General features: G+C 46.7%; 1 protein-coding gene across 2 annotated transcripts in view; it reads right to left on the bottom strand.

Moving 5' to 3' along the window:
- LOC136621897 (FRAS1-related extracellular matrix protein 1-like) overlaps window positions 1–23,881 on the bottom strand; it is a 207,117-nt gene that overhangs the window by 171,199 nt on the left and 12,037 nt on the right. For both annotated transcript variants that reach the window (XM_066597747.1, XM_066597746.1), the window contains exons 2-3: window positions 2,215–2,484; window positions 1,772–1,866 (exon numbers count right to left, since the gene is read on the bottom strand). In XM_066597747.1, the coding sequence (XP_066453844.1) occupies window positions 1,772–1,866; window positions 2,215–2,454 (335 nt within the window). In that variant the 5' untranslated portion in view covers window positions 2,455–2,484. The remainder of the gene's footprint in view (window positions 1–1,771; window positions 1,867–2,214; window positions 2,485–23,881) is intronic.

Below are 23,881 nucleotides of genomic sequence, written 5' to 3'. Positions count from 1 at the left end.
TCCTATAGCTTTGGGTACTAAGTGTTGGAATGGTGGTGAAGATTCCTGGTGCCCAGTGTTCTTATCAGTAGTGACAAATGGTGTGCCTGGTGCAACCACCTAAAGCTGGCCATGTATATTACATGTTTGCAAATCCGCCAATTCTCCTCCGATAGTAGATGTCGGGCGAAGGAAGGATTAGGTAGTTTGAACTCAACATGCCCAATCCTTTTGTTCTCACAGGGAATAAGCTGTCACCATAGGAGTTTGCAAGCAGCTTATTCCCCTCACCATATGAATTCGTGCATGCTTGGCCAAACTGCGACGGCATGTGTGTGCAGGAGTCGGGAGGTCTAACAGTCAGATGAATGAGCAAGGGGCCGACGGCTATCTAGTGTGTATGTATTGCCTAAGTTCAGCCAATAGAGAATAAACTGACATAGATAGATAGATATGAGATAGATAGATAGATAGATAGATATGAGATAGATAGATAGATAGATATGAGATAGATAGATAGATAGATATGAGATAGATAGATAGATATGAGATAGATAGATAGATAGATAGATAGATAGATAGATAGATAGATAGATAGATAGATATGAGATAGATAGATAGATAGATAGATAGATAGATAGATAGATATGAGATAGATAGATAGATATGAGATAGATATGAGATAGATAGATGGATAGATATGAGATAGATAGATAGATAGATAGATAGATAGATAGATAGATAGATAGATAGATAGATAGATAGATAGATAGATAGATAGGAAGGATACCATGTTTCACTGAAAATAAGCCATTGAAATATAAGCTCTACCCTGAAAATAACTCTTAGTTAGATTACATTAAAAACAAAAAATAGGAATACATTACCCAACATGCTTGGTCCAGGTCCTTCCCACTGCTCTTCAGAGTTCCCTGCAGTTCCCACAGTCTTTGGCCGCCCACACAGAATCACTTCTTGGTCACAGGATACACAAATCCCGCCTCCACGAAGCAATGGCTATGATTGGTTCTTCAAGCACTGCATTGATTGGCTGAGCAGCGCTCGAAGAACCAATCGCAGCCATTGCTTCAAGGAGGCGGGATTTATGAATTGGCTTAGTCAGTTCATAAATCCCACCTCCATGAAGTGATGGCTGTGATTGGCTGAGCAGCGCTCGGCCCGCTCTGCCTCCATTCACTGAGCCATGCTTGTTCCTATGTAAAAGCACAGGAAAGATTATCACTGGGACGATCTTTTAGGCATCTGTCCTTGACGGGTTATCCAGGCTAAAAGAGTCCTAATTCTACAGCAAGACAACAAACTCAAACACCCAGCCGATGTTATTAAGAAGTATCTTCAGTGTAAAGAAAAATAAGGAGTCCTGGAAATGATGATATGACCTCACAGAGCTCTGATTCCACATCATGCAGTCTGTCTGGGATTACATGAAGAGACAGAAGGATTGGAGTAAGCCGACATCCACAGAAGATCTGTGCTTAGTTCTTCAAGATGTTTGGAACAACCTCTCTGCGAACTTCCTCCAAAAACTGTGTGCAAGTGTCCCTAGAAGAACTGATGCTGTATTGAAGGTAAAGGGCGGTCACATCAAATATTGATGGGATCCATATTTCTCTCTTGTTCAGTCACTTTGCTTTTTATTTGACACAAAACTATTAACTTTGCAGCATTTTTTCCACACCTTCCGAAAACGTTTACACAGTACTGTAGATGTATAGATCTAATCAGCCACCTACTCTGTGTCACGTTGGTCTTCACAATGACACGCATTTACCTGTACACCCTCAGCATAACACGATCCTCATCCAGCATTGGGGAGCCATTGTGCGAGTATTTCACTTCTTCTGGAAGAAAATGGCAATCAAATCCCTGTGGACAAATGAAAGGCAAGAAAATGACCATTTGGGGCTATGGAGTGTCCAGATATCATTAAGTTTGTATGTCAATTAGAGTGGACCATAGCAAGAATAAAAAAAGTGCCGCCTCTAATTATGGATCCTATTTCCACATACCCTCCCCCAAAACCATTCCCTGGTGGTCGTGAGGGAAGATGACCCTTGAGCTGGTCTTCCTTCTCTTTATGGTTAATGTTGGAGATGATACAATCTATTGGGAAGAGAGATGGAGCAAATTCGAATTCATTTCCCACTCTTCTTGGGAATGTCTTTAGGGGTTCTCTCTTTCATACATATGGTATCCCAAGCATTAGATACCTACCTGAGGAGACAGGGTCCCGACTCTTTGGGTTGTCGGCTCATTCAGAACCACTTCTACTCTGCAGGAATCTTTATCACGCGGGATATTAAAACTTAAGTCATTTTCAGTGATGTAAACAGTTTGACCTCTTCCAACACGGAGACCATTGTTGGTCAGGACAAGCCTGGAAGCTTCCACTAGTTCTTCAGTCCATAGATGGAGAAGGAGAAGTACTGTCCACAAGTGACCAACAGAGATCATCTTCAGTGATATGTAAGATGCTTTGGTTTCCTAAAAGTAAACAGAACTTGTAGCATAAAGTCTTTTAAAGGGAACCTGTCACCAGCATTTAAGCAGCTAAGCCACCATTACCACCATTCTGTATGTGTGTAGGGCATCAGAAAATAAGGAATGCCAGAATTATGACTTTTTAGGCAAACTGCCTTCAAGAAAAAACGGAATAAAAAGTGATCAAAAACTCTTCTGTACTCCAATGTGGTACCAATTAAAAACCAAGGTCATCTCATAAAAAAACTGGGCTCTCAGATGGCTGCACCAAGGGAAAAATAAAAAACGTTACGTGGGTCTAAATATGGCAAAAATTTCCCAACAATTTTTAAGTTTACTACATTAAAAAAAACAAACATATACAGTAAATTTGGGTTCGCCATAATCATACCGATCCACAGAACACAGATTACACATCACTTCTACTGCCCCGCAGAATTGTGTGTATTTCGATTTTGCCCTACTTTGAAAAGTTTTTTTTAGGTCTTCCAATGCATTAAATGGTATGGCAAATACAGGGATAGTAACATTCAACTTCCCCAACTCAGAGGCCTCTGGAGGGCGGTGTAGCGGACCACATCTAGCACGACAGACCTGCATCGATGTCAGATCTTAAGGATGCGAATAAAGCTGACTCCCCATGTCCACGGTTTTGCAAATGAAGAGTGTTAGTGAAAATGAAGACGGACATATTGAACAATTGTAGAGTGATTTGCATAGCTATAGCGCCACCTATCAGCAACTTCTTCTTTTCTATATATATATATATTTTTTTCATAAATGGCAAGACTCTGAATTTCGTCTCATTTGGAGCAGCAGAAAACCAACCAGAGCCCACTGAGTTGGGAATGGATAAATAGATGTGATAGGAGAGGACAACTTTTTTTTTTGGGGGGGGGGGGGGGGGGGAGAGTTGAATTTGATGTGTATTGGGTTAAAGCACAAGACGTAACGCTCTGCAGCGACAGAGCCGGCTCAGCAGACTCCGGAGATCCCAAGACGCAAGCAATTATGGAATAATTCAGACAGAGTTACATTATCAGCTGGAATGGAAACCATTACATCCTTTATTGGCACGCGCTGCCCGCCCCGTCCCAGCGCTGAATTTCACTGGAAATATGCACTAGTAATTTATTTATTAGCAGCCACTGCCACGGCTCCTTGATTTTTCACCGGAGTTTGGTGTAGCGTTAGTGTGTAATCTCTTGAACCCACATGTCTACTTATTGAACTGAGCGCAATGAATTATTGAAGGCAGCCTATTTGCTTGGATGACTGGCATCCCTGGTATTTCTAAAGAGGCATTCAGCGCTTGTTGCACGGGGTGAAATCAGTTACACCTCGCCCGTAGATCAGCGGTTTGGCTTCGGCGTAGTAACAAGTAACCACAAATGTGATCTATAGACGACTAACACTCCATTAATAAGATGAATAATGGAATGACCGCGCAGCGGAGACATCAGCATCTGGCAGAGGGGGTCAACTAAGGATGTGGCTGAGCAGGCGCAAAACCCTTAAAGGGAAGGTTCCTTGTATGGAAGGTTAGTCGGTCTGCGGATGACAAATAATGGCGCAGCTTTACTCCTACTGCCAGATTCACATGAACGTATGTGCGTCCGAAAACTTTGCACGCGCAGAAAATGGAACCTATTGATTTCGATGGGTTCGTTCAAACGCGCGTATTTGTCGTGTGCCATTCCGTTACACAAAAAACACGCAGCATACTCTATTATCCTGCACATTTGCGCGGGGTAAGAACACATCTTGAACTTATTAAGTGAATTGACCATTTTAGGCTGGGTTCTCACGGGGCGGATTCTCGGCGGAAATCTCACGGTTTGGCCGCAGCGAAAAACTGCGAGATTTCCGCCGGGAGTACCGCTGCTTCAAAACCTGCGGCGGTTTTGAAGCAGCCCAGTCGCTCGCTCTTCCGCTGCACCCGGCGCTCCCATAGAGGAGTGGCGGCCGCAGTGGAAGAAAAGAAAAAATGGACATGCTGCGGTCGGCAAATCCGTGCCGCAGCGGCGGCTTCTGCCGGCTTAGCCGCAGCGGATTTGCCGTCCCGTGTGGACTAGATTACTGAGAAATCTCATCCACATGGCTGGCTAATCCCAGGATTAGCGGCCGCATGCGGATTTGCCGCGGCGAAATTCCGCACGGAATTTCTGTGGCAAATCCGCCCATGTGAACCCAGCCTTAGGGCTTAGTCACACGGGCGTTTATTGCCGCGATTTGCGCATGCGCATGCGTCCGGCGACTTTTTAAAACCATTGCTTTGCAATGGTATCGGACACATGAGCGCTTTTTATGCGCTCGTCCGATAAATTAGAGAACAGAAATCGCAGATCGCACCTATCTGCGATCTGCGATTCCTGTTCTCTTCTCTATATGCGCTCAACGGGGCCGGCGGCAGCAGCGCCGACCCCATTGAGAACATATAGAAGACAAATCATTCTTCTCTGCCACAGCTGGAACAGCTGTGGCAGAGAAGAACGATGTTTGCCCATTGAATTCAATGGAGCGGCAATACAGCCGCTCCATTGAAAGCAATGGGCTGCCGGCGTGCGCGGGGTTAATTGTCGGGAAGGGGTTAAATATATAACCCCTTACCTGCAATGCATCCTTAAATGTGAAAAAATAAAAAAAAAGGATGTTCTCACCTGCTCCCGGCAGCTGGAGATCCCGGCGGTCGGCCTGCAGTGGGTGTGAAGGAGGTGTGACTCAGGCTTGCCCCTGATTGGCTCAGCCTGAGCCAATCAGAGGCTGAGCTCAGTCACACCCATTCATGAATTCATGAATGGGTGTGACTGAGACTTGCTTCTGATTGGCTCAGCGCTGAGCCAATCAGGGGCAAGCCTGAGTCACACCTCCTTCACACCCACTGCAGGCCGACCGCCGGGATCTCCAGCTGCCGGGAGCAGGTGAGTACATCCTTTTTTTTTATTTTTTCACATTTAAGGATGCATTGCAGGTAAGGGGTTATATATTTAACCCCTTCCCGACAATTAACCCCGCGCACGCCCGCAGCGCTTGCATTCAATGGAGCCGCTGTATTGCCGGCTCCATTGAATGCAATGCGCTGGACAGCTCCGGCCCGTTTCTAATGAAACGCGGCTAGGAGCAGATTTTCGGGCGATTTTTGGGCCGATTTTTCGGCGCCGGTCACGCGATTTGCGCATGCGCATCCGTCATGCGACGCGCAAATCGCGTGAAAAAACGCCCGTGTGACTAAGGCCTTAATGGTTAGGAGCATTAGTGCGTATGTTTTTGCATGTGCAAAAAGTGCGTTAAAGGACGCAGGTGCGCGTACAAATACGCAACTCTCGAAACGTGGTGCAAATGCACGTGTAAATACGCATACACTTATGTGAATCCGGCTTCAGACAGGCCAAAATGCGCCAGATGTATCACAGTAGCTCTACTGATTGACAAATCTGTCTGACCGTTTAGTCTAAGGCCAGATTCACGCAACCGTATTTGAGCGCGCATTTGCGCACAAAAATTTGCTTGTGCAATATGCAGAAAATAGAACCCATTGATTTCAATAGGCGCATTCTCTTGTGCATATCTGACGTGCGCAATTCGGGCGCGCATTTGCACAGAGAAATCAAACTACTGGCCATTTCAATGGCTGACAACATCAGTGCATTTTTTTTTGGCGCACAATTTGCACACACAAACAGTACAGTAAATTACGCTGATGTGCAAATTCCAAGCCCATTTCGCAAAAACATGTCACAATTACGTGCACAAATCCATCTATGCTTGTGTGAATTCCGCCTGGGTCTAGATCACCTGTTAGTTGGCTTCGTTTACACAAAAAATTTTGGTGCAATTTGCAGCATTTTTATTCAGTTTAGGCCACACCCCTTTATAAGAAAAGAACATCTCTTTGCCAGGCACAGCAAAAAAGTGGCAAAGCGTCGAAAATATATAGTAAATGTGGCGCAAAGCAGATTTGACCGCTTTCTGGTATAATTTGTGCCAGTACACTGTTGACTTGAAGCTAGAATGCCCCTAAGTCTTTATAATGTTTTTTTCATACACTGTAGCTATTTCCTGTGGCGGCCATATTGAAAACCACATTGCCCATATTTCCTGTATAGGCAGTGCAGCAGGCTATGGGTCCTTTATGGCAAAAGCAAAGAAAATGAGTCAAGTGATGAAGAAATGTCATAAATTAAGGCAAATTCACACCAGCAGATGACTGTCACGACAGTTTGAGTGACAGCTTTGAGCGATCATTTTGCATAAACTATTAAGTAGTTACTCAGCTACTTAAGAGCAATTAAGTGTGCAAATGAAGCATTAGCTGAACCCAGCTAATAGCCCAAGGCTATTGTCTGCGCTCAGATCCCTTGTTCTCCACAGGGAAACAATGCTATCAGCACACCCCCGGGAGAACTAATGATAAAAGTGAAGGACGATTTTTAGGTTAGCTTGAATTTAACGATCAGCTAACAGTGCCGAAAAGTGCACGATGGGCACAGATTTACACGCACCAATTATCTCTGAAATGATCGCCGATTAGCGATTTTTTTTTTAGCGACCATCGGCTGGTGTAAATGGGCCTTTAGGCTGTAGGCAGTGATAAAGTCCAGCCCCTTACCAAAAGACAGGGTGACGCATACCAAACCTCCTCTGGGAGTGTAGTGCAGAGTCCTGCCTTATCTAGGCCTCCAGTAGTACAATGAAGTGGTCATTACCTTCCCTGCTCTATAATGATAATGAAATGACTCTACTCATGTGTCAGAGTCTACAGAAGAAAGCTAAGGGAGCTGCAGAAGACAAGTAGTGTCAGCTTTACAATTCACAGTGATCTGGTGTAGAAAAAACCCACAAACACCCTAGAATCACCACCATTACGTTATAGGACCTCAGCAGAGCTGTTACGGCCCATTTACACGTAACGATTATTGCTCAAAATTCGTCCAAACGACTGAAAATGAGCAATAATCGTTACATGTAAACGTAGGCATCGTGTCACCTTTTTGTCTAAACGATGATTTTAAGGTGAACTTAAAATCCATCTTCAGCCACAGAGAGATAAAGTATCTCTCAGTAGACCGCATGCTGTGTCGGAAGTCGGGAGATTACATTGTATTCTGTAGGTAGACCTGATGAGAACAATGCAACTGTTTGCACAGCAGGGCGTGTCATTAGTCACACACTGTGCTCTGCAAACAGCTTCTTGAGGCCCATTTAGATGCAAATGAAGATGATATAGTGTTAAATGGAATTTAGTGTCCATTAGCACATTATGCAAAAAGGTTGCTAACACTTTCAACCCTTAAATTATTTGAAAGACTATCTTTGAGTGCAGATGGGCCTTTAGTTGGATGTATCAGACAATAAGTCAGCTGACTCCTTGTAGTGGCCAGCATTGATTTCAATGAGAGCTGTGCCTACAGTTACAAGCGCTGGACATTACACAGAGGTCGGCGCGGAGGCTTCCGCTCCGATCTTTGTGTGTTTGCAATGCTGAATGCATGCACCCACTCAGCTGATTGGTAGGGGGCCCTGATGGACCCCGGACAATCAGCTATTGATGACCTATCCTGATGATAGGTCATCAATAGTATTTCCCTGGAAAACCCCCTTAAGAGTCAGTATAGGATAAGTAATGTATGTACACAGTGACTCTACCAGCAGAATAGTGAGTGCAGCTCTGGAGTATAATACAAGATGTAACTCAGGATCAGTACAGGATAAGTAATGTATGTACACAGTGACTCCACCAGCAGAATAGTGAGTGCAGCTCTGGAGTATAATACAGGATGTAACCCAGGATCAGTACAGGATAAGTAATGTATGTACACAGTGACTCCACTAGCAGAATAGTGAGTGCAGCTCTCGAGTATAATACAGGATGTAACTAAGGATCAGTACAGGATAAGTAATGTATGTACACAGTGACTCCACCAGCAGAATAGTGAGTGCAGCTCTGGAGTATAATACAGGATCTAACCCAGGATCAGTACAGGATAAGTAATGCATGTACACAGTGACTCCACCAGCAGAATAGTGAGTGCAGCTCTGGAGTATAATACAGGATCTAACCCAGGATCAGTACAGGATAAGTAATGTATGTACACAGTTATATAAGTAACTAGCTGATATACCCGGCTTCGCCCGAGTTAATTTGGTACTGGTGTTTATCTGGTGTTCACACGGAAAATCTTATGAAGTCGTGGTTACTTTAGAGATACTGAGGAAAAACATATGTTCACCATTTTGCATAGTTCTCTGCGTTACCCAGGAAACACCACGTGGAGGTAACCATGCGATGTTTCCTTCATATAAAATGACATCAGGAAGTGAGAGAATTAGATTACGTACATAAAATTTGGACACTAATTCTTTTGCGCTTAGAATTGAATAATCGAGTTGGGACCTATTAACTGTTCATATTTATGACACAATCAATGCTTGTGCCAAATTTCATGTTTCTATGACATTGGGAAGTGAAAGATTTTGATTATGTACGTAAAATTTGGACGCTAATTCTTTTGCGCATAGAATTGAATAATGGAGTTGGGACCCATTAGCTTTCCCTATTTATGACATAATCAATGCTCGTGCCAAATTTCCCGTTTCTATGACACCGGAAAGTGAGAACATTACATTCCGCATGTAAAATTTGGACGCTAATTCTTTTGCGCATAGAATTGAATAATCGAGTTCGGACCCATTAGCTTTTCCTATTTATGACATAATCAATGCTCGTGCCAAATTTCCCGTTTCTATGACATTGGAAAGTGAGAAAATTACATACCGCACGTAAAATTTGGACGCTAATTCTTTTGCGCATAGAATTGAATAATCGAGTTGGGACCCATTAGCTTTTCCTATTTATGACATAATCAATGCTCGTGCCAAATTTCCCGTTTCTATGACACCGGAAAGTGAGAAAATTACATTCCGTACGTAAAATTTGGACGCTAATTCTTTTGTGCATAGAATTGAATAATGGAGTTGGGACCCATTAGCTTTCCCTATTTATGACATAATCAATGCTCGTGCCAAATTTCCCGTTTCTATGACACCGGAAAGTGAGAACATTACATTCCGCATGTAAAATTTGGACGCTAATTCTTTTGCGCATAGAATTGAATAATCGAGTTGGGACCCATTAGCTTTTCCTATTTATGACATAATCAATGCTCCTGCCAAATTTCCCGTTTCTATGACACCGGAAAGTGAGAACATTACATTCCGCATGTAAAATTTGGACGCTAATTCTTTTGCGCATAGAATTGAATAATCGAGTTGGGACCCATTAGCTTTTTCTATTTATGACATAATCAATGCTCCTGCCAAATTTCCCGTTTCTATGAAACCGGAAAGTGAGAACATTACATTCCGCATGTAAAATTTGGACGCTAATTCTTTTGCGCATAGAATTGAATAATCGAGTTCGGACCCATTAGCTTTTCCTATTTATGACATAATCAATGCTCGTGCCAAATTTCCTGTTTCTATGACACCGGAAAGTGAGAACATTACATACCGCACGTAAAATTTGGACGCTAATTCTTTTGCGCATAGAATTGAATAATCGAGTTGGGACCCATTAGCTTTTCCTATTTATGACATAATCAATGCTCGTGCCAAATTTCCCATTTCTATGACACCGGAAAGTGAGAACATTACATACCGCACGTAAAATTTGGACGCTAATTCTTTTGCGCATAGAATTGAATAATCGAGTTGGGACCCATTAGCTTTTCCTATTTATGACATAATCAATGCTCCTGCCAAATGTCCCGTTTCTATGACACCGGAAAGTGAGAAAATTAGATTCCGCACGTAAAATTTGGACGCTAATTCTTTTGCGCATAGAATTGAATAATCGAGTTGAGACCCATTAGCTTTTCCTATTTATGACATAATCAATGCTCGTGCCAAATTTCCCGTTTCTATGACACCGGAAAGTGAGAAAATTACATTCCGCACGTAAAATTTGGACGCTAATTCTTTTGTGCATAGAATTGAATAATCGAGTTGGGACCCATTAGCTTTTCCTATTTATGACATAATCAATGCTCGTGCCAAATTTCCCGTTTCTATGACACCGGAAAGTGAGAAAATTAGATTCCGCACGTAAAATTTGGACGCTAATTCTTTTGCGCATAGAATTGAATAATCGAGTTGAGACCCATTAGCTTTTCCTATTTATGACATAATCAATGCTCGTGCCAAATTTCCCGTTTCTATGACACCGGAAAGTGAGAAAATTACATTCCGCACGTAAAATTTCAACGCCAATTGTTTTGCGCTAGAATTGAATAATCGAGTTGGGACCCATTAGCTTTTACTATTTATGACATAATCAATGCTCGTGCCAAATTTCCTGTTTCTATGACTCTGGAAAGTGAAGAAATTACATTCCGCACGTAAAATTTCTACGCCAATTCTTTTGCGCTAGAATTGAATAATTGAGTTGAGACCTATTAACTTTTCCTACTTATCACATAATCAATGCTCATGCCAAATTTCCTGTTTCTATGACACCGGGAAGTGAGAAAATTACATTCCGCATGTAAAATTTCGACGCCAATTCTTTTGTGCTAGAATTGAATGATCGAGTTGGGACTAGAGATGAGCGAGCACCAAAATGCTCGGGTGCTCGTTATTCGGGACGAACTTTTCGCGATGCTCGAGGGTTCGTTTCGAGTAACGAACCCCATTGAAGTCAATGGGCGACCCGAGCATTTTTGTATTTCGCCGATGCTCGCTAAGGTTTCCTTGTGTGAAAATCTGGGCAATTCAAGAAAGTGATGGGAACGACACAGCAACGGATAGGGCAGGCGAGGGGCTACGTGTTGGGCTGCATCTCAAGTTCACAGGTCCCACTATTAAGCCACAATACCGGCAAGAGTGGGCCCCCCCCCCCCTCCCAACAACTTTTACCTCTGAAAAGCCCTCATTAGCATGGCATACCTTAGCTAAGCACCACACTAGCTACAACAAAGCACAATCACTGCCTGCATGACACTCCGCTGCCACTTCTCCTGTGTGACATGCTGCCCAACCGCCCCCCCCCCCCCCCACAGCGCACACCAAAGTGTCCCTGCGCAGCCTTCAGCTGCCCTCATGCCACACCACCCTCATGTCTATTTAGAAGTGCGTCTGCCATGAGGAGGAACCGCAGGCACACACTGCAGAGGTTGGCACGGCTAGGCAGCGACCCTCTTTAAAAGGGGCGGGGCGATAGCCCACAATGCTGTACAGAAGCAATGAGAAATAGAATCCTGTGCCACTGCCATCAGGAGCTGCACACGTGGGCATAGCAATGGGGAACCTATGTGTCACACACTATTCATTCTGTCAAGGTGTCTCTGCATGCCCCAGTCAGACTGGGGTTCTTTACAAGTGGACACAGATGCATTTATAATTCCCTGTGGACCCACAGCATGGGTGGGTGCCAGGAACCCACCGGCGGTACATAGAAATATCCCATTGCATTGCCCAACACAGCTGAGGTAGTAATGTCGTGCTTAATGCAGGTGGGCTTCGGCCCACACTGCATGCCCCAGTCAGACTGGGGTTCTTTTCAAGTGTACAGATGTAGTAAAAACTCCGTGTGCACCTACAGCATGGGTGGGTGCCAGGAAGCCACCGGCGGTACATAGAAATATCCCATTGCATTGCCCAACACAGCTGAGGTAGTAATGTCGTGCTTAATGCAGGTGGGCTAAAAATTTATTTGATTACACTGTAGGCGAGGGCCCACAAAAATTGCTGTATCAACAGTACTAATGTACCTGAAAAAAATTGGCCATGGCCAACCAAGAGGGCAGGTGAAACCCATTAATCGCTTTGGTTAATGTGGCTTAAGTGGTAACTAGGCCTGGAGGCAGCCCAGTTTAACGAAAAATTGGTTCAAGTTAAAGTTCCAACGCTTTTCAGAGCATTGAAACATCTAAAAATTGTTTAGAAAAATTATGAGTGAGCCTTGTGGCCCTAAGAAAAATTGCCCGTTCAGCGTGATTACGTGAGGTTTCAGGAGGAGGAGCAGGAGGAGGAGGAGAAGGAATATTAGACACAGATTGATGAAGCAGAAATGTCCCCGTTTTGGATGGTGAGAGAGAACGATGCTTCCATCCGCGGGTGCAGCCTACGTATTGCTTACGTATCGCTGCTGTCCGCTGGTGGAGAAGAGAAGTCTGGGGAAATCCAGGCTTTGTTCATCTTGATGAGTGTTAGCCTGTCGGCACTGTCGGTTGACAGGCGGGTACGCTTATCTGTGATGATTCCCCCAGCCGCACTAAACACCCTCTCCGACAAGACGCTAGCCGCAGAACAAGCAAGCACCTCCAGGGCATACAGCGCTAGTTCAAGCCACGTGTCCAGCTTCGACACCCAGTAGTTGTAGGGGGCAGAGGCGTCACCGAGGATGGTCGTGCGATCGGCTACGTACTCCCCCACCATCCTTTTACAGTGCTCCCGCCGACTCAGCCTTGACTGGGGAGCGGTGACACAGTCTTGCTGGGGAGCCATAAAGCTGGCCAGGCCCTTAAAGACTGTTGCACTGTCTGGGCTGTACATGCTGCTCGATCTACGCACCTCCCCTGCTACATGGCCCTCGGAACTGCGCCTTCTGCCACTAGCGCTGTCGGATGGGAATTTTACCATCAGCTTGTCCGCCAGGGTCCTGTGGTATAGCAACACTCTCGAACCCCTTTCCTCTTCGGGAATGAGACTGGGAAGGTTCTCCTTATAGCGTGGGTCGAGCAGTGTGTACACCCAGTAATCCGTAGTGGCCAGAATGCGTTGAATGCGAGGGTCACGAGAAAGGCATCCTAACATGAAGTCAGCCATGTGTGCCAGGGTACCTGTACGCAACACATGGCTGTCCGCACTAAGAAGATCACTTTCAGGATCCTCCTCCTCCTCCTCCTCAGGCCATACACGCTGAAATGATGACAGGCAAGCAGCATGGGTACCGTCAGCAGTGGGCCAAGCTGTCTCTTCCCCCTCCTCCTCATCCTCCTCCTCCTCCTCCTCCTCCTGAACGCGCTGAGATATAGACAGGAGGGTGCTCTGACTATCCAGCGACATACTGTCTTCCCCCGGCTCTGTTTCCGAGCGCAAAGCGGCTGCCTTTATGGTTTGCAGGGAACTTCTCAAGATGCATAGCAGAGGAATGGTGACGCTAATGATTGCAGCATCGCCGCTCACCACCTGGGTAGACTGATCAAAGTTTCGAAGGACCTGGCAGATGTCTGCCAACCAGGCCCACTCTTCTGAAAAGAATTGAGGAGGCTGACTCCCACTGCGCCGCCCATGTTGGAGTTCCACCGTGTGGGCACGTCGCACAGCAGTCGGTGCACTGGCAGATTAAAGCGATGTTGCAGGGTGCGCAGGGTGGCAGCGTCCGTGTGGGACTTGCGGAAATGTGCGCAGAGCCGGCGCACCTTTACGAGCAGGTCTGACAAGCGTGGGTAGCTTTTCAGAAAGCGCTGAACCACCAAATTAAAGACGTGGGCCAGGCATGGCACGTGCGTGAGGCTGCCGAGCTGCAGAGCCGCCACCAGGTTACGGCCGTTGTCACACACGACCATGCCCGGTTGGAGGCTCAGCGGCGCAAGCCAACGGTCGGTCTGCTCTGTCAGACTCTGCAGCAGTTCGTGGGCCGTGTGCCTCCTATCTCCTAAGCTGAGTAGTTTCAGCACAGCCTGCTGACGCTTGCCCACCGCTGTGCTGCCACGCCGCGCGACACCGACTGCTGGCGACGTCCTGCTGCTGCTGACACATCTAGATTGCGAGACAGAGGTTGAGGAGGAGGAGGAGGAGGAGGAGGAGGGTGCTTTAGTGGAAGAAGCATACACCGCCGCAGATACCACCACCGAGCTGGGGCCCGCAATTCTGGGGGTGGGTAGGACGTGAGCGGTCCCAGGCTCTGACTCTGTCCCAGCCTCCACTAAATTCACCCAATGTGCCGTCAGGGAGATGTAGTGGCCCTGCCCGCCTGTGCTTGTCCACGTGTCCGTAGTTAAGTGGACCTTGCCACTAACCGCATTGGTGAGGGCGCGTACAATGTTGCGGGAGACGTGGTCGTGCAGGGCTGGGACGGCACATCGGGAAAAGTAGTGGCGACTGGGAACAGAGTAGCGCGGGGCCGCCGCCGCCATCATAGCTTTGAAGGACTCCGTTTCCACAACCCTATATGGCAGCATCTCAAGGCTGATAAATTTGGCTATGTGGACGGTTAACGATTGAGCGTGCGGGTGCGTGGTGGCGTACTTGCGCTTGCGCTCCAACACTTGCGCTAGCGACGGCTGGACTGTGCGGTGCGAGACATTGGTGGATGGGGCCGAGGACAGCGGAGGTGAGGCTGTGGGTGCAGGCCATGAGACGGTTGTGCCTGTGTCCTGAGAGGGAGGTTGGATCTCAGTGGCAGGTTGGGGCACAGGGGGAGAGGCAGCGGTGCAAACCGGAGGCGGTGAACGGCCTTCGTCCCACCTTGTGTAGTGCTTGGCCATCATATGTCTGCGCATGCTGGTGGTGGTGAGGCTGTTGGTGGTGGCTCCCCGGCTGATCTTGGCGCGACAAAGGTTGCACACCACTGTTCGTCGGTCGTCAGGCGTCTCTGTGAAAAACTGCCAGACCTTAGAGCACCTCGGCCTCTGCAGGGTGGCATGGCGCGAGGGTGTGCTTTGGGAAACACTTGGTGGATTATTCGGTCTGGCCCTGCCTCTACCCCTGGCCACCGCACTGCCTCTTGCAACCTGCCCTGCTGATGCCCTTGCCTCCCCCTCTGAAGACCTGTCCTGAGTAGGCGTTGCACACCAGGTGGGGTCAGTCACCTCATCGTCCTGCTGCTCTTCCTCCGAATCCTCTGTGCGCTGCTCCCTTGGACTTACTGCCCTTACTACTATCTCACTGCAAGACAACTGTGTCTCATCGTCATCGTCCTCCTCACCCACAGAAAGTTCTTGAGACAGTTGGCGGAAGTCCCCAGCCTCTTCCCCCGGACCCCGGGAACTTTCGAATGGTTGGGCATCAGTGACGATAAACTCCTCTGGTGGGAGAGGAACCACTGCTGCCCAATCTAAGCAGGGGCCCGAGAACAGTTCCTGGGAGTGTTCCCGCTCCTGAGCAGGTGTCATTGTAGTGGAGTGAGGAGGCTGGGAGGAAGGAGGAGCAGCAGACAGAGGATTCGGATTTGCAGCACTGGACGGCGCAAAACTGTGGGTGGATGATAGCTTGCTCGAAGCACTTTCTGCCATCCAGGACAGGACCTGCTCACACTGCTCATTTTCTAATAAAGGTCTCCCGCGTGGACCCATTAATTGGGCGATGAATGTGGGGACGCCAGAAACGTGCCTCTCTCCTAATCGCGCAGCAGTCGGCTGCGACACACCTGGATCAGGAGCTCGGCCTGTGCCCACACCCTCACTTGGCCCTCCGCGTCCTCGGCCACATCCACGTCCTCTAGGCTTACCCCTACCCCTACCCCTCAGCATGCTGTATTACCAGTGATTTGATTTCCCAGGCAGGAAATAAATTGGCGCAAGCCTGCAGGCCAAATATAATGTGTTCGCTTTTTTGCAAAGGGAAGACCCCACTGCGTATATTCAATGAACAAGAAGTTTAATATCTGTGGTGTGGCCCTCAAAAAGTGTCACACAACTATAGTGTAGCAGAGTTATTAACTTTAGCAGAGCAGGTATTTGCCAGTCAGGAAAGACAATGGCGCTAGGCTGCAGTAAAGCGTAGCTGGTTGCGTCTGATTTTTGTACGTTGTCCACGCAGCACACACGTACACGGAGACCTTAGGACTGACACAGGCAGGCCAAATATAATTTTTTTCCTTTTTAGCAAAGGGAAGACCCCACTGCGTGTATTCAATGAATAATAAATGTCTTCTGGCCCTGCCTACACAATTCTATCCCTGTAGTATTAATGCCGGGTGCAATGGTCTGCACAGCCGGTTTTGAGAAAAAAAAAAAAAAAATGCAACACTGCTAACAGCAGCCTGGACAGTACTGCACACGGATAGAAGTGGCCCTAGAAAGGACCGTTGGGGTTCTTGAAGCCTACACTAACTCCTAACACTCTCCCTGCCTAACCCCCACTTCTGTCCCTATTGCTGGGCGCAATGCTCTGCAGATCCAATTTTGGACAAAAATAAATAAAAAATACTGTGCTAACACAGTACTGCACACTATTAGATGTGGCCCTGAGAAGGGCCGTTGGGGTTCTTGAAGCCTACACTGACTCCTAACGCTCTCCCTACAGCAGCACCAGCAGCAGCACTTTCCCTCAGCTAAGTCACAAGGCATGTGTGGCGAGCCGCGGGAGGGGCCGATTTTTATACTCGGGTGACATCTGATCGCCCCAGCCACTCACAGCAGGGGGGTGGTATAGGGCTTGAACGCCACAGGGGGAAGTTGTAATGCCTTCCCTGTCTTTCAATTGGCCAGAAAAGCGCGCTAACATCTCAGAGAGGAAACTGAAAGTAACCGGAACACCGCGTGGTGCTCGTTACGAGTAACGAGCATCCCGAACACCCTAATATTCGCATGAATATCAAGCTCGGACGAGTACGTTCGCTCATCTCTAGTTGGGACCGCTCATCTCTAGTTGGGACCCATTCGCTTTTCCTATTTATGACATAATCAATGCTTGTGCCAAATTTCCCGTTTCTATGACACCGGAAAGTGAGAAAATTACATTCCGCACGTAAAATTTGGACGCTAATTCTTTTGCGCTAGAATTGAATAATCGAGTTGGGACCCAATTTCTTTTCCTATTTTGGAGATCATCTATGCTTGCGCCAAATTTCATGTTTCTACGACATCGGGAAGTTGGAGAACTTTTGGCCAGTTAGTCAGTCAGTCAGTCAGTCAGTGAGTCAGTGAGGGCTTTCAGCTTTATATATATAGATATGCGGTTATTCAGAGACGGTAACTGCCTCTAACTAATAATATGCATAATTCCAACATGAGTGAGGGATGGTAACAATATTATAAAGCACAAAGTTTAGCAACACCCTTCAACTGCCAAATATGTGGAAGTACCACCGAATGTTTCAACCCTGCAATGGCGGTCACCCTCACATAGTTCAAAAGTAACACAATTGTTGTCCAATAATATTAACTTGTCTACGACTGGCGGATGAATAAGTGTTCCTCTGGGGTTGGCTCAAGCTTGTTCATTTTAACTGTCAGGCCTGCTTTTAAGTCGCTACCCATGTGCATACATTGGGCGTTTTCCTGAGGGCCCAATCACTTACATATCCTAGCGTATTTGTTAGGTTGTTCTTCTGGGACCTGTAGTGCTATGGGTTTCCAAGAGCACATTTCCACAGGTGTGGCATGATTGAGCTGGCTGGGTTTCGTGTTCTCCAGCCAGCCATTTCTCTCTGGTCTGCTGCATATAAACACCAGCCCCCTCTGGTTAGAGGGAGCTGGTTTCCCTCATTCCCCCTTGTGTTATCATTCTTGTTGTTTGTTCGGTGGGTGTGAACTGTGATTTTTTTTGTATGTCTGTGTTTGTTGCCAGAAATGTGATATGAACAGTTCTGTTCCGGTTTGTATGCATTCCAGGATGCGTGGTGTGAACTGTGTCCTCTCCTGCTATAGATAGTTTATCATCTCTGAGCTAGTCATGTCCTTAGGTTCCAGTGTGGGGTCATTCCTATCGGAATGATCGCCCCGCTTGCAGGCAAGATTCAGAAGTAAGTTGTTAGTTAAAGTAGGGATCCGTGAGACGAGGACCCTTGAAGTGGGCTTGCAGGCTTAAGTGATTTGGCCAATTCATGAACTGATACCTTGTACTTTTATAGCTATTCCATCTGGTTATGTGTGTAGGTATGTTGGATAAGTGTTTTGCTCATTTGACCGTCTTTGTTCTATGTCTGTATACCAGTCTATGTCTTTCCATCCATCCACTATTTCTTTGGATGCCCGGTTCTTGTTTGTTTGTTCCACCAATTATTCTGTCCCTTTCGTCTGATTGGTAGGCAGATGTTAGGGACATGTTTGTCTGTCTGCTCCTGTGTCTAGCTATCTGTAAAGCAAGCTAACTTGTCCATCCTGACTGCCCCTGTCCCATGGTGATCACAGAGTCCCATTGGCAGTCCAGGATAAGTACTCAGCACTGTAACATAGGTGACGTGTCTTTGGACGTCTGTTGGAGGGTCCCTGATTCTCAGAGCTACAGGACAATGTAAATCCTTGGTATCAGTCTCTCTAGATGTAGTCCCTGCAGCTTTGTTTTCTCAGCGATATTTGGTTTGGTGCATTATGGAGCTGCGCTACTCAAACACCTCTTTTCTTGAGCAACTGTCCCTCTCTAACAGGCACAGTTTCTCCATGACACGTCCTCCACGGCTCCCCAAGCCGACACATCACTCCTTTGGTGTCTCTCTCTCCTGGAAATGCAGTCTCTCTTAACGCTTTCAAATCCAATTTGTATCCTGGTTTTCCTAGGGGGCTTACTTTTTTTCTGCCGTTATACAACGGCACTATCTGCTGGCTAAAGCCAGTACTGCATGAGGTGACACGTTGGATAGGCTCCAACAGCAGAAAAGCTGGCAATATACAGTAAGAGAACACCGACGGACGTCTTCCAACATCGGAGCTGTACAGCCTTAAATCATAATGTCTTAAGACGTCAGACAGTGGATTTGAAAGGGTTTAGGCTCAGTACCACTGGAACAGCTCTCTATGATCTCAAGTCCTCCAGATCTCCCACCTGACTTCTACAGCCAATAGGATGTCGTATACAACACTCCTTAGAGAAATACACAACCTGCAGTAATGTAGGGCAGCCAGTAGAGGTCTACCTTATACTATTCAAATTACATAACTATAAGAAACATAATCAAGCTCATTACAACACAAACCTGAGCCTCTTTATAGTTTTGCATTAATTCCACTTTTATTTAGAAAAATGACCATTTTTCATCTTAATCTTAAATCTTGTCTCTGTATTTTTCCAAGCCAAACAGTAATCAGTAATAAAATTAAAATAAGCCGTTCATTTGTCAGGCTCTGTAAATACGCTTCTTGACCAGCGCTCAAAATCCGGGCTGATTGGGACTTTGTTTTACGAGTAGCCGGCTGACTGTGCAGCGGAGGGTCAGAATAATGGATAAATAAATATGCCTTTCTTTACTTATTTTACTGCCTCGTTCTCTCTCTCCGCGATCCAGTTAATTGCTTGTCATTTTAATATTACTTAATCGGTTATAAGTCTCTTTGACTCCCACCAAAACGCTTGACTTGCAATTCATGGCGCATTTCGAAGCCAAGATGGCAGCAAATTCTTTGGCTGTGTGTCCAAGGCACAATAAAAATGATTGGGGCTAATGAAATGACTTGCCATCCCCGTGTTCCCTGCCAAGTCTTGTGCGGAGCTTTAACTTATAGTTATTCAATGCAAAACAGGGACGGCCATTAAGCAGACTCAAGATATTCCTAAAGCTAAAGGTTCAGGATAAAACAATGTGTAGGGCGTAATAAAGTATTAACTCCTACCAGCGGAAATCAGGGTTGGGGATGAGAAGAGTGCATGGGTGTTTTTGGGCCAACCATAGTGTATATTAACCCCTTAGTGACCAGCCTATTCTGTGCCTAACGGACCAGGTGATTCTCGTTGTTGCACTGCAAGAGCCAGAACCCATTGATGTAGCCGTAATCAGGGCTTGGTTTTTTCTTGTGGGACAAGTTGTATTTTTCGATGGTCCCACCCTGGGGTACATACAGTATAATGTGTTGTAGAACTTTTATAACATTTATAAACTGTGATACCAAGTTTATAAAGATGTTTTTATTTGTTAGGACTTTTGCACAATAAAAACATATTTTTAAAGAAAAACAATTGAATCTGCATGGCCGAATGCTAAGACCCAGAACATTTTTGTTTTTCTGGCAGCAAAGCTATCTGTGAGGTCTTGTTTTTTACGATATTCACCATGCGAGATAAATAAGAAAATCATTTCATTGTTTAGGTCATTAAAAACACAGTGAGGGCTCAGTCACACGGGCGCCGATCCGCCCGTGTTCCTGCATGATTAGACGGCCGCACTGCAGGGGCGGACGACTTTCCGCACCACCGGAAGAAAGAACACATGACCGTCTCCATTGCCGGCCATGTGTTCTTTCTTCAGGCGGTGCGGAGAGTCACCACACCTGCACTGCGGCCGTTTTAGGGCTTAGTCACATGGGCGCCGATCCGCCCTTATCGTGCAGGAACACAGGCGGATCGGCGCCCATGTGACTGAGCCCTAATACCTACTAGATATTTAGAAAAAATTTATTTGATACTTTTTCTATTTAAAAAAATGATTTTGTGGACAAAAATGCAAAACCCGATTATTCACAGACAGATCTTGGCCATTCAATGAATGACAGGCGTGAGCTGCCTGTGATTGGCTGAGCGCCTCAGCCAATCAGAAGCAGCTCTTTCAGCAGGCAGGGATTTTAATTCTCCAACTGCTGAAAGAACTTCAGTGCAGAGCTGGGGACAGCGGAGACAGGACGTGGCTGATCCCCGGCAGCTGAAGAGAGGTGAGTATGATTTTTTACTTTGTTTTTTACACCAGTTTGGGTTGTTTTTCAGGGAAGGGTTTATATTTAAAGCTGGCAGTGGCGGAAAGGTAAGTATATATATTTTTTTATTTATTTAATTTTGTTTTTACACTAAGGGCTTAGTCAGACGGGCGTTTTTTGCCGCGATTTGCGCATGCGCATGCGTCCGGCGATTTTTTAAAACCATTGCTTCGCAATGGTATCGGACACATGAGCGCTTTTTATGCACTTGTCCGAAAAATTATAGAACAAAAAATCGCAGATCGCACCTATCTGCGATCTGCGATTTCTGTTCGCTTCTGTATATGCGCTCAATGGGGCCGGCGGCAGCAGCGCCGACCCCATTGAGAACATATAGAAGACAAATCATTCTTCTCTGCCACAGCTGTAACAGCTGTGGCAGAGAAGAACGATGTTTGCCCATTGAATTCAATGGAGCGGCAATACAGCCGCTCCATTGAAAGCAATGGGCTGCCGGCGTGCGCGGGGTGAATTGTCGGGAAGGGGTTAAATATATAAACCCTTCCCTGCAATTCATGCTAAAATGTGTTAAAATAAAAAAAAATTGTATACTCACCTTTCCGCTGCAGCCGGAGTCCAGCCGCGGCCGCTGTCAGTTCTCCTGAACTGCTTCTCGGCACTATTCAGCCGGCGGGGCTTTAAAATCCCCGCCTGCTGAATGATCTGCCTCTGATTGGTCACAGCCTGACCAATCAGAGGCCGGTTTCACTCACACACCCATTCATGAATTCATGAATGGGTGAGTGACTGCTGCCTCTCAGTGCTGAGCCAATCAGGGGCAGGTCTGACTCACATCCATTCATGAATTCATGAATGGGTGTGAGTGAGGCATGCCTCTGATTGGCTCAGCGCTGAGCCAATCAGGGGGCAGGTCTGACTCACACCCCCTTCACACCCACTGCAGGACGGACGCTCGGAGCTGCCGGCAGAAGGTGAGAATGCAATTTTTTTTTATTTTAACACATTTTAGGATGAATTGCAGGTAAGGGCTTATATATTTAAGCCCTTACCGACAATTCATCCCGGGCTCGCCCGCAGCGCATTGCTTTCAATGGAGAAGGCTGTATTGCCGTCTCCATTGAATGCAATGCGCTGGACAGCTCCGGCCCGTTTCTAATGAAACGCGGCTAGGAGCAGATTTTCGGGCGATTTGCGGGCGACTTGCGCGCACCGGTCACGCGATTTGCGGATGCGCATCCGTCATGCGATCCGCAAATCGCGGCAAAAAACGCCCGTCTGACTAAGCCCTAAGGCCTTAGTCACACGGGCGTTTTTTCACGCGATTTGCGCATCGCATGACGGATGCGCATGCGCAAATCGCGTGACCGGCGCCGAAAAATCGCCCGAAAAATCGCCTGAAAATCTGCTCCTAGCCGCGTTTCATTAGAAATGGGCCGGAGCTGTCCAGCGCATTGCATTCAATGGAGCCGGCAATACAGCCGGCTCCATTGAACGCAAGCGCTGCGGGCGAGTGTGGGATGAATTGTCGGGAAGGGGTTAAATATATAACCCCTTCCCTGCAATGCATCCTGAAAAGTGAAAAAATAAAAAAAATGTATGTACTTACCTGCTCCCGGCAGCCTGAGATCCCCGCGGCCGTCCTGCAGTGGGTGTGAAGGGGGTGTGACTCAGGCTTGCCCCTGATTGGCTCAGCGCTGAGCCAATCAGAGGCAAGTCTCAGTCACACCCATTCATGAATTCATGAATGGGTGTGACTGAGATCAGCCTCTGATTGGCTCAGGCTGAGCCAATCAGGGGCAAGCCTGAGTCACACCCCCTTCACACCCACTGCAGGACGGCCGCGGGGATCTCAGGCTGCCGGGAGCAGGTGAGTACATCCTTTTTTTTTATTTTTTCACTTTTCAGGATGCATTGCAGGGAAGGGGTTATATATTTAACCCCTTCCCGACAATTCATCCCGCGCACGCCGGCAGCCCATTGCTTTCAATGGAGTCGGCTGTATTGCCGGCTCCATTGAATTCAATGGGCAAACATCGTTCTTCTCTGCCACAGCTGTTCCAGCTGTGGCAGAGAAGAATGATTTGTCTTCTATATGTTCTCAATGGGGTCGGCGCTGCTGCTGCCGGCCCCATTGAGCGCATATAGAGAAGAGAACAGGAATCGCAGATCGCAGATAGGTGCGATCTGCGATTTCTGTTCTCTAATTTATCGGACGAGCGCATAAAAAGCGCTCATGTGTCCGATACCATTGCAAAGCAATGGTTTTAAAAAATCGCCGGACGCATGCGCATGCGCAAATCGCGGCAATAAACGCCCGTGTGACTGAGCCCTAAAAGGGATGATTTTTCAGGGAAGAGCTTATATTTAAAGCTCCTCCCCGAAAAATCACTTCAGGGGTACCGGCAGACCATTGCCTTCAATTAAGCTGCCAGCAGCAGCTGCGGCTCCATTGAAGGCAATGCACGGACCTTCATACACACGTGTTTTTGCGCGTACATGAATGCGCACTTATGTACACACACACTCATGTGAAGACTCCCTTAAGAAGATGTATGTACAGAGTTCTTCATCAACAGTACCAAAAGCATCTGCTCTAAATTTTGTAATCAGAGCCTAGGTCAGAAATGGCGCCAAACTGCATCCATTGCAAACATGAAGAAACCAAGGCCTCCATCGGTCTGGACGTCTAAAGTTATCAGTGACATTCAGTAGAGGGTTCAAAATAACCATTAAAAATCCACTCATGCGCGATCCCAGCAAGTTGGTGTATCAGAAACAATGTGTCGGCGAGCAATGAAATGTCTGGACCTGAAACCATACAGAATAACGTGTGCAGGAATTGAAAGAGCGCGACAAAGCTAAACACGTAAATG

The sequence above is a fragment of the Eleutherodactylus coqui genome, chromosome 3 (assembly GCF_035609145.1).
Source record: "Eleutherodactylus coqui strain aEleCoq1 chromosome 3, aEleCoq1.hap1, whole genome shotgun sequence".
Classification (NCBI taxonomy): Eukaryota; Metazoa; Chordata; class Amphibia; order Anura; family Eleutherodactylidae; genus Eleutherodactylus; species Eleutherodactylus coqui.
This window is presented reverse-complemented; position numbering and strand designations above follow the sequence as displayed.